The sequence below is a fragment of the Rousettus aegyptiacus genome, unplaced genomic scaffold, assembly GCF_014176215.1.
Source record: "Rousettus aegyptiacus isolate mRouAeg1 unplaced genomic scaffold, mRouAeg1.p scaffold_m13_p_18, whole genome shotgun sequence".
In the NCBI taxonomy this organism is placed as follows: domain Eukaryota; kingdom Metazoa; phylum Chordata; class Mammalia; order Chiroptera; family Pteropodidae; genus Rousettus; species Rousettus aegyptiacus.
In genome coordinates, this window is record NW_023416293.1 from 7,751,011 (window position 1) to 7,771,643 (window position 20,633).

At 34.2% G+C, this 20,633-nt stretch overlaps 1 protein-coding gene across 5 annotated transcripts in view; it reads left to right on the forward strand.

Annotated features, from left to right (window-relative positions):
• BRINP3 (BMP/retinoic acid inducible neural specific 3) overlaps positions 1 to 20,633 on the forward strand; it is a 295,934-nt gene that overhangs the window by 81,904 nt on the left and 193,397 nt on the right. For all 5 annotated transcript variants that reach the window (XM_016122669.2, XM_016122668.2, XM_016122667.2 and 2 more), the window contains exon 2: positions 3,831 to 4,116. In XM_016122669.2, coding sequence (XP_015978155.1) covers positions 3,881 to 4,116 — 236 coding nt within the window. In that variant the 5' untranslated portion in view covers positions 3,831 to 3,880. The remainder of the gene's footprint in view (positions 1 to 3,830; positions 4,117 to 20,633) is intronic.

Sequence of the window (20,633 nt, forward strand, 5' to 3'; positions counted from 1 at the left end):
CCTTTTTCAAATTAAAAAAAAATGTCTTGGGCACAATTATCTATGAAACTTATTTGCATATGCAAGATCATAAGTGGGTTCAAATTCCTGAGAAAATATTTTGGACATATTAGCAGCAAAAAATCAATTCAAAGACAGATACAAAGAAGGAATGACGTGGCATGCAATGTTAAGTGTTTAACAAATAGTAATCATTAGTATTGAACAAATAGTAATTACTTGTTTCGAACAATGAACTAGATACTGAACAATGAGATAATGTGGTCTACAAGATGAGCCTCTATGGAATGACCCACAATCCAAAGCATATCAAGTCTCAGTGATTAATAATCTTTTTATTTTTGTCTTCATAGTTTCAGCTATACTGGACATTCACTTTTAATTTTATAGAGAATATTTTATAAATTTTAATATTTTCTGCATTTCAGAATTATATGATAAATCAATATTTTAGATAAAAGTAATGCACTGCCACTCTGAAATAAAATCTTAGAGAGCTGGCAAAGAGGAATAATGATTACGTACTAGAAATTATTACATACTAGAATGAATAAATTACATAATAATTTATGTATTAAGTTATACGAATTGATGTTTTTTCAATATAGATTATCCTCTTGGCGCATTTTCTTCTGCACGTATTTTCAGGGCCACTGGGTATTTGTAAAGAAGTTGTACATGTTGATAATGGTCTCACTGAATTATATTTTGTGAGAGTTTATTAAAAGAGTAGCCCATGTACTAAATATCTATTTTAAAATCACATGATATTCAGTATTTCCTGCTTCCTTTTTTTAATGAAAAGAACAACTCGTTCAATACCACTTTTTAAATACTGCTTTTTTAACTTAAATTTACGCTTAAAAATGTTTTGTTGTTTTTTGTCAATTTCTTCTGTGTTTCATAAAATGTACCCTTACATGTTCTGGAAAATATTGCTCATTGACTCTGTCATTTCCTTAGTTGGCCTCTTGGACACTTATTCAGGAATTCAAGGTCATCTTGTACTTCCCCAGCACTTCAGGGAGTAAAACTGATGAATTCACTTACTAATGTAATAAGCTTTAGTTTCTTTCATTGGCTCTCATGATTTTTTTCCCTTAACAATACCTCTAAATTTACCTGCCTACTTCAGTAGTGACCTCCAAATGTCCTTCAAAGAACTCTATTCATTACTTTTGTCATTGGCAATCTATATTATTATGCCATCTCTCACACAAGAATAGATAAGGCTATTAATCCAAACTAAGTAAAGGGAGCAATTTAGGGCATTCAGTAATAATTAAAAATTAGTACTCATATATACAAGGATTATTCAAACGTACATTTACCTGCCTTTGCGGCAAACTAAATAAATGAAATCCTTTTGTTAGTGAATATTGCATCTAGTGGCCCCTTGTTCTAAGGATCTTTAGAAACCTGCATCTTTGTCTTAAAGTATTCTAAAATGGCTTTGCTCTCTGTTTTATAATTCCTCAAGGTAATTTCTCAAATACAGTTTTAGCAGGAGTATCATGTGTCATAGTTTGCTTCTTGTGTATCTCTCTTAAAAGACCTTATAAATATAATGAATAATACCTAATTCTAACATTTTTGGGTAGTTTCCCATGCATCTAATTTAAGAAAACTTTGCATCTTCCTAAAGGGTAAGATTAGGGAATTAGAGGACCGCAAAGCAGCTATAATTCATTTGGTGAAAAGACCGAAAACAGTGGTTCCGGCTAATCCTGTAGTGAAACAATTGAGAATAAGACCTTAAATGCCATCTAAGTTAATTGCATCCCACTTTTTCTATGATATTATGTGTCTTACAAAATCATGAGCTTTAACACAGAGTTGGGTTTAATTTTATGGTATATAATTACACGATTTCATACCAGCATGAAATACGCTTTGAGACACTCAATGTCCTTACCACATGCTAGACGCTGTTCTTTATGTTTTATATAAAAAGTATAATTTTTTTGTAAAAGTGATTCAGTGTTGGTAGCTTAAATATATTTAATCACCAGAATAAAAATGTGTGATAAACAAAGGTAAGAAATATTTATTAGTCATCGGGGGATTAAACTATACCTGCATGTATAACAATTCTTACTTTATGAATGTAAATGAAATATATTGATATTATGAAAAATGATATGATTCCCACATAAAAACAATATGTAAAAAATATCTACTTTCTTCATCAGAATTGGAAATTACGAGTTGAATCATTTGACAGTGCTACATTTATACAAACAGCTGTTGGAGACACAGCATCTCCCAACTCCTATTTGAAATTGTTTCTATTATATGATGTTATTCTTTCTTATGATAAATTATTTTTAAGTGTATGCACTTGTAAGATTTCTTATATTGTTTACAAAAGAGGACATTCTTTAATCATCACAGTAAAGTGAGTCTTTTGATTGGGGTATGTCATCTAGTATGGGGGCTGTAATCCTTTTAATTCTATATTGGTTAGAGTGCAACTTGATGACCTACAGCAGTCATATTATGTCACTGTTTTGACATACTTTATAGCTGCAAAATTATTGCTTTATATTTGTCATATATAAATAATTTAGGCTTACATTATGAGTTATAGGCTTATAACTAGAAAGCAAATTAAAGCTATCAATTGCCTTAGCCAAACATAAGAGAAAGATGACAACTACTATAATTAAAATATTTTACTTAATACTATACATTTGATTACTTTCTAAAGAGACTTTGCTGACTAAAAACTCTCATAACCCAAACTTTCTCATTAATCAGAATTTATGTATTGCATAGTTCTGTGTGCTATAAATAATATTGGGGAAAAAGTTGGTGAGAATGGAAAGTAGAATTGAATTTAAATATTTGTAGGATTATTTTATGTCACATATGGACATTGCATCAGCTGTTTTGTGTAAAGTTATTTATGCTATACCACACTGGGTCACCCCTTGATAATTTTTTGTGAATGCATATCAAATATATGTAGCTTCATAGTTTAATATAATAAGACATTCTGCATTGTCTTAGTTTGTCTGTATATGAATTTTGTAGGTATTCCTATTCATCTCATGAATGAGACACAGGCACATTTAAATCTTTTGAAGATAGTAGAAATAATTTAATCACTATCCTTTTAAAATAATCAGGGAAGTTTGTCTCTAATGGGATAATGGAAACAATATGTGAGCAAACACACGTCTCTGCTCCCACCCCCTGCCACACACACACGTCCATTTATGTATATAGAGAGATACGTGGCGGGTGGGTGGGTGGGTGGATGGAGAGAGAGAGAGAGGGCTGAAGAGAGGATAGAAAGACACATACATACACACATTTATTTATGTTTTCTTAATACAGTTTTATTCCATTCAAGTTCATCCTTTTTTATGGAAACTACATATTTTAAATTCATTATAAAGCATTGTTGCTAAAATAACTAAACAATAAAATATACTTACTGTTAAAATTTATGACACAATTTACAATATAATTCAGCATTCATTACTAATTGAGAAAGTGTCCAGTGTTAGAAAACATTTAAACAGAAAAATGGATTATTGGTCTAAACTTCTGATTGTTGCGCCATAGGCTTTAATGATCCACTGTATGACATTGTCATGACGAGGCCATAATGACTCTGTGACTTATTTCCAGTAAAATCAAAATGACACAGTATGAAAAAGATATAAAAAAATATATATCATTTTGGTTTACTTAATCATTTTTGCTGTCATCAAATTTAAAACAATGATATTATGAAAAAAAAACGATTAGCCACTTCAACCCCTTATTTGCTCGAAAAGCATATTCTAGGGGCTAACTAATCGCCTGTGTATTTTGTCTAGGTGTTGAGGGAAAGCTAAGAGAATGAAGGCTCTAAACCCGCAGTGGAAGCATGACATGGCGGAGCAGAGCTGGTGCTGAATTGTTCTCTCTGATGGCTCTATGGGAGTGGATAGCACTGAGTCTTCATTGCTGGGTTTTAGCGGTTGCTGCTGTTTCGGATCAGCATGCCACAAGCCCCTTCGACTGGCTCCTGTCTGATAAGGGACCCTTCCATCGCTCACAGGAATACACAGATTTTGTGGACAGAAGCCGACAGGGATTTAGCACAAGATACAAGATATACAGGTATGAAGCAAAGGGAAAGCCTTTACAGAGCTATCTTCCTCGAAGGTTGTATATAAGTTTCTCTAAGGGAAAGTTTCAGGTGGGAAAGGGTTATTATCAGGCGGGTTATTATTTGCCATTCATGATAGTAATGCTTTTTTGTGTTATTTAAACATATTTCTCATAGACATAATATAGATAAACTGGATCATGGTGACCACTTCGTGCATCATTTCCAAATTCTGGAATGCTACGTTGCCTTCAAGTAAATCCCAGTTAACTTTGTGGCTGAGTTTATCATTTTAAGTAGTCAGACGTTTTAAATGAATTTTCTTGAATGGTGTTTCTTTTTTACTTTAGACCATGCTGTATTACATTTTTTTAGCTGAATGGAAGTGGCGTCTTCTAATCACTGAGAAGTTGAGCAATTGTACATTTAGAAATCAGAGGAAACAGCAATGGGAGAAAAAGGACATGACAGCAAAGGCCAAACATGGAGAGGGGGCTGAGATTAATGGTCTTTAATTTTTACTGCTCTTCTACATTTAATTCTCAGTAAGTTACACAACATAAGTTGTATGTTACATCCAAGAGGCTGCCTGCTCCCCCAAGCCTGGGGAAGCCATTGAATATGGGAGTCGACCAGCGTCAGCTTGACTGGACTAGATTGTCTCAACCTATGTCATAACGAATATTTTATGGAAGTTCTCAGTTTTGATCATTTCTTCCTGATGGAAGCTCACAATTTCCAGTGATTGGTCTATCATTTGTGGGGAAGCACAAGTTAGCTTTGTATTTTTGTATGTTTGTGTGAATACTGCGATATAAATATATATATTGCTTGTTGTGTACATTCACCAGAGGGCACTGTGCTTCTGGTCTGTATGTAGTTTCCATACAGCTTTGTGCAGATTTTATAAATTCTATCAGCAATGCAAATTTACAGAAGAAACTGAGGGTGCTGGATAGGTTCCATGAAGCATCATACAATTATTGATGTGTGTTTGTGTATGTATTCATAACAAATCCCTTAGTCCAGGCAGCCAGAGCACTGTCACAAAAAGGCTTATTCTAATTTTTAAAAAGTAAAGTAATGACAAATATTAAAGGTTTTCTTTCTGAAATGCAGCAGGAAGCAGACAATATATTCTAATTCCACTGAATTTCTTTTTGTGTTTGTTGGTTTAGCCGGCTTTCCTTAGTGAATTGTGTGAAGCTACTTGAATATAAGACTGTAAGGAGGCCTTAGATTTTAGCTTTCTGCAAGAAGTTTAACAGTTTGTCAAGCAAACCAATGCAGAGCGTGTCTCCATGATCTCTTGGCATCTCTGTTGGGATTCTGAAGTGCTGTCAGGTGTAATGATTGTTAAGGTTTGGTTTATTGGTCCATCGGTCGTGAGTTGCAAGTATGGCTTGGCATGTTTTTAGAGGTCCTAGGCTGGATGAAAAAGGCCTTTTGATTATTTGGGCTTTGTTTGCAAGGTTTGTGTATTTTCTTTATAGGGTTCCTGGGACTTGGTTCCTAAAGACCCTCATTCACCCTATACATTTCATCTTTCCTATGTAGCTTGAATAAACATGTATGGGAATTGTCAGTTTATGAACAGTGGAAAAAGATATTCCTATCCCCTGCCTGGACCAGGCTATAACTTCTTATGTGACCTTTGAAACATTGCCTAATGATGCTGTGATCACTGATGGTTGGTACAAAAGGAACGATGCAATATGTTCATGAGGTCCCTTTTGTCTTGCCACACTGAGATGCTTTCATCTATCTGATCTTTCCCTAAATTTCAGAGAATGCTAATGACCTACCTATCCAATACGATGAATCTGAGTTCTTCTTGGAGAAGTTAACTTTACCGTTGACATATTAGGGAACCTTAAATCCAAGATTAGAATAATTTTTTTCTTTCTTTGTTTTGTTTTTACTTTTTTTTTTAATATCTGTCTTCCAAAAAATAATTATTAGATTTTTTTTATATTTCACAAGTGTTTGTCCTAAAATATGGAATTTGTGATTAAGACACATCGATGGAAAATTGATATTTTTCCATCATAAGCACTACATTTATCATTTTAAAAGACCATATAATTTCCGAAAGTGATAAGCAAAACTCTACTAGTGTTTATCATTACTGTCACGTGCTATTTCTTGCCGGGTCTGGTGTTGACATAGTATCCGAAAGGCATTTGCTACGAATGTACAGCATATTTGGCCTGTTGAAATAATTAGGTCAAACCTTTTCAGTCGTCTTTCTTCATTTGTCTCCTTCCCCAGCACCATATCGGCCCTTTCACCTCTGATATACAACAGCGAGATCATAACAATTGAACGTTACTGAGATCATATCTGGGGCTTAAAGAAAAAAAAAAAAGCACCCTTTTTTTTGACAAGGTACATTTTCGTCAACTAAATATAAAAAATTGTATTTTTAAATTATATATTATGAAATACTTTGTAGCTTTTGTTCTGAAACTACATTAAGACTCAAGAGGTGATAATTTTATGGGTAGATCCTTGAATTAGAGGGTCTAGAATGAGCTTGCTAACACTTACATTTTTATCTGATTAAATATTGAAAGTTGGGTTTTCAGCCATCTTTCTTAGCTAAAGATTAAAAACAGAACCTAACCATAGGCATTTTAAGTACGAGTTCTCAGTTTTGGAACATGGGCTCTGTCTGGAGAAATTTTGTCAACTCTTAAGCATAGAATAGGAGCTCGCTTGGCTCCTTAATAAATGAAAGCCTGTGATTGTACTTCTAAATATTCTAGAAACACCCTTAGGCAAGATGTTCACCGGCAAATACATAACTTCTAGGCCACGGAAATCCTCGTTCTTTTAAAAAATTACAGGAGTTATAGATGAGAAACTCACTGTTAAAACTCAAACGTAAACAGTTATCTTGAACCACACATATAAATTTTAAGGTCATGGGATGATGATTTTTATTCCCATAAAAGAGCCTTTTATATATGCAGATCATCAGATATGGCGATAGAAAATAAAAGTCTTTTTTTTGCCTTGGTTTCTAACATTTTTTGCTTAACCACATGTGCAATTGAATCATGGGGGAAAAGATGATACTTTTCTTTCAAAATAATGTGAAGATGTTTTTTATAACTGAAACTTAGCTTACTTCCTCAGAGCAATTTTTCAAAGAAAACTTTGAATGAGGAGTCAATTGAGATAAATGTTGTGTCTTATTGATTTCGTAGGCATGCTTCCCCCAAAAAAATATATTTAAAAAAATGATTTATAAAGGATAGGATACCTAGCAAAAGGTAAACATATAGACACTTCATAATGAAACAGTGCATGGGAAAGGATGAGCTTTCGAATGAAGAGTTCTGCAGTTTGGGTATCTGCATGAGAAAAACTGAAATAGGATCTCTTTTCACACCACATACACAAATCTACTTTATATGGAATGAGAATGTAAATATAAAAGGCAAAAATGCTGTTTCTAGAAAAATAGTAAACACAGAGAAACACTTTCATGATATTGGGATCTATAAGTATTTCTTAAAACACAAGGCATTAATCATTAAAAACAATACTGATTATTTCACATATATTAACAGGAAGATGGCCATCCAGAATGGACAAATCTTGTAAACAGAATGTTAAGTGAAAAAAGCACAACACTGGAAAGAATTGCACACAGTGTCAGTCTATTATATAAAGTTCACTGAGTAGGTGAAACTGAATTATATTGTTTAGAGATGTATTGTTTAAATATGGTTTTAAAATTAAAAAAAATTACTGAAACAAAGGTAAAGATATCAGTGTTCTCTATGAAGAGGGGAGCAAGGTGAGATTTTCAATTTCTTAAACTGAGTGGTGGTTATATTGGTGTTCTTTAGACTCATATATATTTTAGGCAATTATTCATAAGGATTTTATATTTCACAATATGAAAATTTCGAAAGTAGATTAATATTGTGTCAACTTTTAATTGAAAGTTGGACTCCTCAAATTGATAGATTAGCTCATTCCTTTGAATTATCCCTGAACTCAGCATTTACTGTTAAAGTTTATAAAACTCTCTTAAATTTCATAGAAATGTTCAATTGTATGAGCAATAGGTTCCCCATCATATTTTCTAAGTATGCATTCATGTAGAAAAATAGAATTTTTGCTTGTTGTTGTTCACTAAAATCTTTAATATTTTTATATGTGATTTTTACTATAGCCTTTCATTGATGATATTAATATATCAATTAAAAATATTCTGACATTCAGAGATTTTAAATAGTTTGCCTAGAAATAACAGACAAACATTAAAAAATAACAAAAACCTATGTTTTTGAATTTAAATTCCATGATGATTTTATCACAATTAGGAAAACATAAACAAAAGACCCATAGATAACTGATATTTGGAGTTAAATATTTGGAATTAAATATTTTCGTATTTAAAAACCAAATCCAATTCACCACTCTAATTTCTTTCTCTGTTCATGCATATTAGTCAGTTTTGTCTAGTAAATAAATCCTTGTATCCTTTATGTAATTTTTCTGTTGCCAGAGAACTAATAAAATTGTGTTAAACTCGTAACAGTTCAAGGCTCCCAATGAATCTGGTCTCCCCATCTCAGTGACCTTGTGGGCTCCCACCCTCATTAAACTTGGGCTTGGCCATCAGCCTTGCCTCAGTCAATGCGACATCAGCAAATATGACACGAATAGAAGTTTATGAAGTGTTGGCCTTGTCCTGAGTCTGATCTGAAACCACTCTGTGCAGATGTTCAGTTTAGACTAATGGAGGAGAGGCCACATGGAGCATAGAAGAGCCAGGCCAGCTGATGGTCTCTGTTCCTAATAGCCACCAGACAGTGACAATGACCAGACAAGTAGGTGAGGCTACCTTAGAATAGCCATTCCTACCTGAACTGGTAGAAAACTGGAGTTTCAGGAGGGACCCTTGGCACACCAGAATAGCCAGCCAGCTGAGCACAGCCAGTATGGCTCATTCACAGAATCGTTACCGGCAACAGTAAAAAATCTTGTTTTAAACCTCTGAGTTTACAGAAAGTTTTCCATGTACTACATCTAATTGATGCAAATATTCACCTCAGGAGTATAAATTTGACAGGTATTTATTAATGATATCATAAATAATATAAAATGGTAAAGATGTCACAAAGAGCTTTTTAAAGAATATATACATTTTTAGAATTAAAAAAAGAGGGGTTCTGGTTTAAAATATCTTCTAAATAGCAAACTTATAATAAAACACTTCAAATTTTCTACAGAACTGCTATGAATATTTGGGCAGGGGCGTGGGGATGTGTAGGTTGGAAGCTCATAACAATACAAGTATATTGATATACAACTTTCTGCCAGAATCCGAGAGGCATTTCAGTAGTTGTTAAGAACCAGTGATCAGCAGGCATTTTAATGCTTAAGGTAGAGAAGCCAAATAGCCTCGACCAAGATGACACTTTTCTCAAATATAGTTAGGAGCTATGTCATTACCCTCAGCTACCCATTAAGAAACCCAGAGTTTGCACCTCATTGAAAGTATGCAGGCAGCTCTGTACTGCAGGTCTCTGCTTTGTGATATAAATAGAGTATAAATCATCAATTCCTCTCTTTTCCACCATATTTGGAGAGGACAGTTCCCAAGAATAATAGAGTAAGCAGAGACTTGCCAGATAAGTATGTCTCAGGTAATACTTGTGTCATACACTGAAATATCATTTGTAATTTATTTCGATTCTAATTTAACTGGTTGCCATGAATTTTATTTGCTAAATCTGGCAACTCTAGGAGGAAATAAGGATTCCTGACATAAGTGATTATGTATCAGTGCCAAGGACAGGAAGAGGATGAGTCCTGAATGCAGTCTGTGGAGTTTCTCATGGACTTTCTTGTTCAGACCACCAGAGAAATTAACGGTAGGGCGAGTCTCGCCTTAGATGGAGACAGCCACACACCGGCAGCTCAGCCCACACCTGTGCGCATCAGTGCGTCGCCACCAAGCCGCAGAGGTAACAGGGAGACTGACACACAGGCTCTGCGTCTCAGCAAATCCAGGCACTGATGGGCTCTCTTTATTTCACTGAAAGTTGGAAAGGGGGAAAAAATATACAAAACTTTGGTTAATTTGTCTGTCTTCATTCTTTTGTCTTTTGCAAAAGTCATTTATAAGTACTTTTAAAAAATAATATCTAAGAATCTCTTATGCTACTCTGTTCATGCATATTTAAATTTTATAACTTTCCTTCTACCTATCACTTCAATTCTTTATTTCTTGTGTGTTACAGCGAAGAGTCTATAGGGAGAGAAAAGCTATTTTTCCTAGTTCGTCGATTTTCTATAAATCATTCCATTACTTTGTTAGTGTGCTTTATAGCGCAATAATAAATTAAGAGTATTTTAGATAGTAATGTTATATATAAATAACCAGAATTTTAAATAAATTCATTTATTCAACAACTTAATTTAGTAAATCTCCAAGTTTGAGATTAAACCATTTAATACATTTAAAATCGTATTTAATTTTAATTCACAATCCGTATACTTATGAATTCATGCTTTAAATATCATATACTTGACATTGAAAAAATTTAAGTCACAAGGAAAATAGAAATATTAATTCAGCACTTTAAAATTATAATCTACTTTTGGAAAAGCCAGTTCTTAATAAGTATTGTGTATAATCTCATGATGAGATATAAAAGGTCTTCTTTGTAACAATTAATAGAATTTATAAGTGATAATTTTAGTCTAACAGCATATTCATGTTTGTTGCTAATAAAATGGGAAAATGAATAGGACTACTAGTACACAGAGTTAGAGAAGAGAAAATAACAATTAGGACTTTTTGGCATTCAAACAAATAATTTTTTGATTATTTTTCTCTTTGGTTCCATCTTACCAAGCACTCTAATTCTTCACTGTTATTATCTCTGTGGTCTTCTTCCAAATACAATTGCCAAAATTATCAGTATTGTTTTCTTTTATCACTATTCTGGGGCTTTGAATTGCTGATATGTATTTTTTTGGTTCGGTACTATTGCAAAAATGCAAAGCTTAAAATCAGAGGTAAAAAAATCTAAGTAATAATGTTTCTTTGGGGGTTTCCTTTTTTTTTCCCCTTGTGCGTTTATGCATTGTGCTTATTTAAATGGACGTTTGTGAAAGAAAAAAGTCATTTACGTTCTATTCTTCACTGTAAGGAAGAAAAGATCCTAAAATGACATTTATTATGTCTTCTGTGCCTTAATGTAAAATAATTAAAGTAATTGCTATTTAACTGCAACACTTAAGAAAATTTTCCAACTTTTAAAATATGAATCATAAGGTTAAGATTAGGATATTATCTCTTATTTTAACAAGCATGTCATACAAATAATAGTAAAAGATTAGAGTCTCACCTTGAAATTGTACTTTCCTAAATTAAAGCTGAAATATATACTAAGTATCTATAGTTTATAATAAACTTTAATATCTAATGCACCATTCTTTTATAGAAGTAGCAAGTGTTACATTTTTCTGAGATTACTTTCTCTATAAATGGCTGATTTTTTTCCATTATTGTTAACTAGAATTATAATTTCATAATCTGCCTTAGGATGTAAGAATTATCCAGTAAAATCACTTTGCCTAGAGAAGAATTTTACATGAATTAATTAGTAATATTCATCCATGGAATTCACCTCTTAGAATGAATTGATCTATAATAATTGATCTGTAATAATACATAGATGTTCATATAGTCTTCATTTTCATTTCATCCATTTCTCTAAATACTCTAGTAAACAAAGGCAATATAAAGAATATCAAACTTAGGAATATATTAATAAACTTTTTAAGTGTGAAAGCCTGTAATAACCTTGATTATAGGCAAAGGAGAAAATTGTAAGCCCTTCAGTTACTATTAAAGAATTATTAAAGGTTCTGCGAATGCCAAGAAATAGAAGATTCCACAATATTCAAGAGTACTTTACTTATTTACAAGTTTATTATTAAGGTAGCAACATTTGAAAACCTCAAATATATATAAATACATGTATATTCTGCTGGCATATCATTACTTTTTCTGTCCTTCTCCGCTGTTTTAGTAATATTTCTCTCCTTTCCACATACGTGCAGGCCGCCTGGCCGCGGCTTTTGTGACAGCTGGAAAGAGGCAAAGAACGGGCTTGGCCACGCATTGGCGTGTCCTTTTCCTAGCAGGCATTTCCTTGGCTGCTCACTTAAATAGATATTAGCAGCTAACTAATTAAACTAACGCGCCTGTCAGCATCAAATTAGCAAAGGCTCTGTTTTGCTGTGGCCTTATGTACTGACTGTCTTATCTTAAAAAAACACATGACTGTTATCCTAAAACATAATAGGGAATTAGATGTAAATAAACACATCCAATGAACACATCCACAGAATGTAATTTTTCAAAGATTAATCATTATACGAAAAGTAACAGTCCTCATTAAATTCATCCCACATAAGAACACTTCTCATGTTTATTATAAAAATAGGAATGATAACTTTGTTTGCAAATGCTTTTTCAGAAATGAGACTTTTTAAAATATAAAATCAAAGATTTTAAGGATTAAAAATGCCCTTAATATTCATCTACTCAAACTATAGGTATTTAACTCATGCTATCCAATCCCCAAGTATATTATTACTGTCAAGTGGTCATCAACCCTTTCTCTAAATGTTTCAGGTGATCCAAAGGTAACTGAATCCATGTATATAAAGTATGACTCCTAGGAATGCCTTTAGTTTGTGAGGTTGCATCTTCTAGGAACTGTAACAATTTACTCTCTATTGTGCACTCCCATCCTAACACTCAGGCCTTCCATTCATCTTATATTTTATAGAAATAATATTTTGGTTCTACCATAGGCTCTCTGTATGGCATGGTCTGACTCTCCGCCTGCCGAGAGCACTGAATATTTCCTTTAATGTAATATAAACACATTTTGGGCCCACCTGACAGATCTGCGAAGATAATAGTAAGGAGTGACACCTCTGAAATGTGAGGCTTAGACTGAGACCAGAAAAGAGAGCATGAGCCATGCAAAAGCAGCAAGAAAGATTATTCCAGGCAGAGGGAATTTCAGAGCTGCTCAGCAGAGAAAGAGCGTGGAGGGCCTGGCACCTGGTGGTAGACCAGGTTAGAGAGAGAGACCCAGAGCTAGATCTCAGGGCATTCGAACATCAGAGTTGAGTTGAAGTGTCATTCTAAATGCAAGGAGAGATTGTTCCAAGTTTATGATCAGAGGATAGTGGGTTGATGGGATTTACTTTTTAAAAGATTATGCAGCACTTGGAAGATAATGGATTAAAGAACTAAACACAGCAGAAACAAAGACGGCAGCTGTGACATATATAGTAGTTTAATGAAGAATAGATGAAGATGTGAGCCAGGGTAGTATAGTAAACAGATAATATTAAATTTCTCCACCTTCTTTAGTTCTAATTTGGAACAACATCCCTAGCTTCTCAATCCATTCAGGGTAATCCCGTTAACAAAACAGTGTGTTCTAAGAAGTTCATTAGTCTGTATCTTCTCTTTTTAATACATTGATCATTGTTCATGTTTATTAAATGGCCCATATAGAGTACATGTTTATCACAAAAGTTAAAGGCAAACATTATAAACTAAGTTCATACATTGATTAACTCTAATGAGTCATCTTTTGCTCCGATATCAGAGGTGATTATTACTAGAAACTGGCAAATGCCAGCTTCTGGGAGGTTCACTCAAAGTTTTGGCAATTCCATTCTTTTTCTTATTCTTACAACAAATGAAGGATTTGCACATATGTGTTAAAGTAGACTATGTCTGAGAAGCACAAAAGCAGGTTTTTGTCTCTAGTTCTCTAGAGGCGGATGCTTTAATAACCCCTTCATTCCCACCCCTTCCAAGGGGCAGTAGCCTTGCAAGCAAAGGCAGGGAGTTCTTATTTAAAAAGTGTCAGCTCTGAAGCACCAAGCTCCTGCATTGTAGAATTAGAGACACTAAAACACACCTGGGGCCCCGAAAGATGGACCTTTCTGATGGATAATTGGTCAGAGTATGATAAAGTAAAATCATGGCTTTCACTTTTTATATGTTATATGGATTCTGAATAGCATCGATTTTTGAATGACCCAGAAGGGCAAGTGGACTAGACTGTTCTGAATTCATGAGTTGTCAGCTGCATGTCATGATTCTTAAAGTATCTTATTTTGGAAATTGGAGAAATCTATCTCCAAATGGCGATTAGATACTCTGTTGTTTCCAGTTGCAGAAAAATCCCATGATTTCAATATCGTACTTAAGATGTGATTTCTGGACTTTGAGTATGCAAGCTGTGTTTGGCGGGGCACAATCTGACTTGTATGTGAACGAGAGCAGTAATGAGGTGTGGATAGAAGGGTCCTTTTTTATAGAAAACAGGATTTATTGGGATTTCCTATTTGTAATTTGCATTTTTGATTATTTCCTGTGCATCATTCTTTCCATTCCTCTGTATATTTGCGTATGACTGAACATGCTCTGTTCCTGCATTCTCCTACTACTTTCAGTATATTCCTCTTAATAGTATTATTTGGTTCCTATTTTATACTAAAAACGAATGCCCATTAGGGCTTGTGGGTTTATTTGCAAATTGTTTTTCAGTTCTTTCAGCAATGCAGATAAGCTTTTGAATGACATTTCAGAAGAAAATGCATAATAGTGTAGATTAATATTCATTTAATTTGCATTATCTGACAGGAAAACAAATAGTCATGCAGTAGGAAATTCTGGAAATGGTTTATTTGCAAAGTTTATGAGTATGAGTGCATTCATTCTCCCATAAGATTTTTTCATTGAAAATGAAATTCTCATCTTTTTCAGTTTAATAATTTATTAAGGGAGAAGTAATAAAATTTCCAAAATTAAATTTCTGTATCAAATAATTTCTTAAACTTGCAGATAAATATTTGAATATAACCTATGCACATAGTACCTCAAACACATTTAAAATCAAATAAGCAATAGCCACACTAAATGTATTATTTAAACAAAATTTTCATTATAATTCAAGAAATGTTTTTATTTAAAGTTAATAATTTTATGAGAATCCAGGACTGCACTATACTTTTAAGACATAGCTACTCAGACCAACATTCTACCTGAGGAATAATACATATCATAAATTATTTACTGAGGTATTCTAGTAACTGCCACATTATCCTGTAGTTCTATCAAACATATTACCCAGGAATAAGTTTTATGAGGGAATGCATCTTGTTATCATCTGAACAAGATAAACATATTTGAGTAGTTCATAGCATTATAAATTCGATTTCTTATAAATTATACAATGGGGTTGAGTTGTTTCATTTTATAGATTAGTTTCAACAGCAAGAATCAAACAATTAAATTCTTGGCTCCATAAAATTAAATGAAGGCTTTTTGTCAGTACTTCAGCATTCCACATGAAGAAGAAAAGGGGTATGCCATCACTGCTTTTATATCTGATGATCTTTAAATGCCATTGAGAATTGAAAGTTATCCCTTATAATGGTTGAAGCTACGGTCTCAATAAATGAAACTCATATACTATACTAAAATATATTTTAATTATACAATTTAGCTATGAGGTTCTGACCTATTCCCTATGACTTTATTCCTTCTTTCCCCAAAATCAGTACCCTTTAACTTTTACCATTTGCAATAGGCATACTCAGCCTCTTGTGTAAATCTTAGTTCAGTTGAAAGAGAGGTAGATGGTTATGGCCCCACACTGTAAAACCGAGACCCTCTCCCACCCCGCTCCCCGCCCCCGGCCCCCCACCATGCTTTGCTTGTTCAACTTGAACTACACATATTTAATTCTGGTAACTGGGATTCTGCCTTGTTTCTAAGGGTGCCGGCCCTTAGTCTCCTGCCAGCGTTTGCATTTGAGTCACAACATTATTCCTCTCTTTCATTCTTAAATTCAACTGCTGGTAAAGTGGCTAATGAAGAGCAACACGGACTGGCTTGAGATGTTTGAAAAGTCTTTTCTTTCTATGATTCACCTAACCTCTGACAAAAGTCAAATTCGAAGTAAACATCTATGTGGTGATCAGTGCTGACATCTTTATAAGGAAATGCAGACGAAGTCAGGCTAAAGTGAAGGCAGGTTTTATTAGACATGTTCGCAGACCTTCCAAACTGTGGGAAGTATCTGTAGATGGAGAAGATTTCTGGAATCTTATGTAATGTATCAAGATTTATGTTACAGTTGTTAGGTGCCTTATAAATGGCATCTTTAGATGAAAAGCTACAGACAGTTAAAATCTGGGCATTGTTTCCAAAGATCTTGTAGGTTAAAGCGATATCTTGGTGTTTAAATTTTTTTGGCTTCATTAAGAGTAAGCTTATGAATCTTATACTTTATTTTCCTGAAAACTATCTGCTCATGACTTTTGCCCTATCTTTGGACAACTTTCATGTTTAACGAAGTGAAGATAATATTTCCAAAAATGACATATAAGATAATTGTAAAGAGAAATATGTTAATGAAAATGCCCAGAGAGGAAAATAGATTTGGTATTCTATCTTCTCACTCTTGACAGGATCTATTGTCTTTTTTTGTGAGCATACTTAACACAATTGAGATTAAATGTTAAAATTCTTTTTCCTAAATTTTATTATATAAACACTTTATTATAATCTATAGCCATTATATTTAATATATCATTTAATTTAATTAGGTTACACGCTCTCTCCTATTAGGTATAAGGAGATACAATGATAAAACATATACTATATGACATCACACATACATTATAATTTAATGTTGCCATGACAACTCTTCTATTTAAAAAAATTCTGAGGGGGACGGGCATGTAAAGATGATAATGGGCATATTTTATTTTTTCCCTCAGAAATAATTCTGAATATTCACAGGATTTAGATATATATTTTTTCATTATATATTTCCCAACTAATGATTACATATAAACTTTTAGAACCCATAGATTATATTGCAATACTGAATAAATCAATGCTTTTTCAGTTTTGAAGCTGCACATTATACATATCAATATATAACCGCAGAACATTTTTACAATACTGACACTGTATATGCCAATGCATTTAAATTTTTGCTGATTAAAAATAAAATGCTAGGATTTTCATTATTTATTGGCTCTTCATGGATGTTGGATTTATTGGCTTCCTGTTGAAATGAATACTGTTAGAGAGGAAGATTTTATTGCAATGATTTCGTTTGAGCCATTTACCTTTCAGAAAGGCACAAATCAACATTGTTTGGGTCTAATGGTTATTGATTTGGAAATAATTCTAACAAGTAGAGTTCTCTAAGGTCAAGCAAAGGTTTTGCCAACTTAGCTGTTGTACAACATTCCATGTTGCCAAAGCTTCTTTTCATAGGATCTGTTCTATTTTATTTGGCTTACAGTTCACATTTCTAGTACAAGGCAAGAAACATTAGCTTTTTTTTTTTTTTATAATATGCACTATTGCCTTGTTAAGTATGTTGCTGCTAACTCTTAATAGAAGGGATTGCCATTGCAAGTTAAAAATTTAAATTTCTTCGAACCAGGTAATTTGGCACTCACTCTCTTAGTTCTGGCATACTGTCAACTTTCTTCATTGTTGAAATAAATTGGTCTCTGGAGACTGAAGATGTAAAAGTATTTTTCATTTATTTTTAGAAGTCATGCTATGCTTATTTTGAGACAGGCTCTTATTTGCCAGCATTTGTCTGTTAAGTTTCAGGTCATTGATATTGCCTGGAAATTGTTTCAGGCTAGAAGTATAGATCTCCTTTCTACTCATCTAAGACATTTCTCCATCTGAAGTTTTAGTTACTGCCTATGTACTTAAATTGTTCTATACCCATCACCTCTAATTCTTACGTTTCATTTTTTTTTTGTCCTTCAAGCTATCATCTTGCTTCTCATTACTTTACACGTTTTTTCTTTTCCTTTTGAAGATAACATTTATCAGTATTTTCCTCCATGTCTTGCTATAGTTACTCGAAGTGTCAGTTTTGTGTTTGCCTTTCATCTGATTTGTATGTTGTTATTGCAGTTCTAGTTCCCTTAGTCTTCCCTTGGCTCATCCATCTTCCCTTTAATCAGATGTGTTTTCTCTCTCTAGCTTCCTCACCTCCCGGGTGTGTGCTTTTCAAGAGGCCCTGCCATCTTACATACTTCTTTGCATCCTGTTGGTACAGGACTGAGATTTCCTTTGGATAGAAAGGTACATCTTTTCTAAAGATGACTCTAAAACTAACGTCCCTAAGACATCTGGGCTTCACTTTCCTTGATCTATAGTATTTTTTAGAGTTCTTTTGCGGTTGTTTTCATGTGGCTCAATCTCTGAGCTCTAAAAAGACTGTGGTAACAGATATGTCTATTCTACTTGCTGTTGCCATTCCTTTCTCAAAAGAACAGCAGAAAGATCGTGTGTTGGCCAGAATTTTTAGACTAAAGTTTCTATCAGTCATTTATTTAAATCATTTTTTATTTTTTGTTGGGCATTTTTAGTGGTGCAGAGTTGGGATATCGTACTAAGGTATTGCCTGGTTCCTCGAGAACCGATATTAAAAATATGCACGAATCTGTAAAGTCCCTATAACAATATAATTCCCAGTATTATTAACCCCCACTATCCCTAATATCACTGCTCTTCATATAAAGACTATGTTTCCTATTTTAAATGCCCTTCTGCCAACTATGGCTTGTTTTCTGAGACTTGATGTCTCTGGATGGATCTGAAAAGACTGGGAAGGAGAGGTGCTAGGATTTGAGACCAGAACGCCATGGCTGTTAACGCGTTTTCTGCTGGCCTTCGTACTTTGTGAAACAATACGTTCGAGAAGATAGTGAGATCATACAGCAGAATTTAGGATAAAGATTAAGACTCAAGAATTGTATACATACATACTTTATCTTTTATGGAAAGAGGCAGCAGAAGTATAGTTTAAAATCTATTTCTGTTGGATGGGAGACCACTTAGGAAGGCCAGGTGCTGTAGGCATAAAACATAAAAAAAGGAATTGTAAGCTGAAAAAGTTTTTGTAATCTGTGAGGTCAGCTAAGGGTTACCTCGCCTAAATACACACACACACACACACACACACACACATTTATATATTTATATTTATGTGGTAAATACACACACACACATATATTTCTGTAGTAAGTTGGAACAATACAACTTAATTGTGTGGGATTGAATTCTATTTTCTCCTTTCTTATTTTGCCTTCCAAGTGTTTGTCCACTGACAAACCTGCTCCATTCAGTTTGACAAATTCAATTGTGAATAGGAAAATACCAAAAGACAATATTTCATTTTACGTAATGATTTAATCTTGAAAATTTTATTATTTATTCATAACTAAGAAGTCTCTCTTTCTGAATAAATATTGAATTGAGCCGGCTTTTTCAATGGACAGACATTTGGAAGGCAAGAGAAGGGAGAAACTAGAATTAAACTCCATGGAAGTGAGAACTGCACTCAGGGGAGACTTAGAGCGAGGCTTTCAGAGTGGGGTCCGAAAGGACAGCTTCTCCTGTAACCCAGGACTGGCCAGGAGGACGATTCTGACGAAATAAAGGCCAGGAATTGGGAGCTCAAACTATTATTTTGGAGAAGTTGATAAGTATCTAAAATCATTTCCAGCCTTTGAGCTGGTTGGTGACTCTGCTACTGCAGAAACCCCAAGAAGTGGGAGGGGTTAAGTTGGGGAGGAGAGCATGGTCTCCTGGCCTGCGGATCCCGGGTTTTCTGTGCGAGTTCTCTGACGCCCGCTTGCCAGGAGGGGCTTGGCTGCATCCAGAGTGAGCCTTTAGTGAGAGGCCGAGGGGAAGCCAAGTGTCCCCAGGAAGAGGGCATCCAGTAAGAAGAGGGATGTGAGTGCCAGGACGACCAGGCTGAGCCCCACGCGGTACCGCAGCACACTGCAGCCATCCCCCCTCTAACGCAGTGCCACACTGAGGAAAGGCTTAGAGCCACCCCTCCCCCCACCAAGAAAAAGAAAAGGAAAAAAAAAGAAAAACAAATTCTAGAACAGGTGAGAGAGAAGAGGAGGGAAGAACAGAGGAGAAGGGAGAGGACAGGAGAGGAGAGAGAGAAGCAAGAAACAGGGCTCTTGCGAGCTGTGCGTGCAAAATCCACAGGGAATTGGCAATAAATTCTAATCTTGAAAATGTCGTAAATGATGCTATCTTGGATATATACATATAGTCTGAGATATAAGTAAAACATGTTAAAAGGATAGGCATTTTTTTTTTGTCAAATTGCCAAATATATAAAGAAAGGTACAATAATTCTTTTCGTGATAAGAGTAATAGATCTGCTTGCTGCAATTCATAATCTTTATGGAGGTAAAAACTTACACTATTATATGAATGCACTTAAAATATTTACAACATTAGGTCAATACCCTTTCTCTGACTTTATGCTAAATAAATAGAGAATTCAAGTCAATATAGTGGATTGGCTGCCTTAGAAAGACAGCTCCACTCCTGACGTATAGAAACATGGAATAATATTCTGTTGTGAAAGAAACAGACATGAAAGGG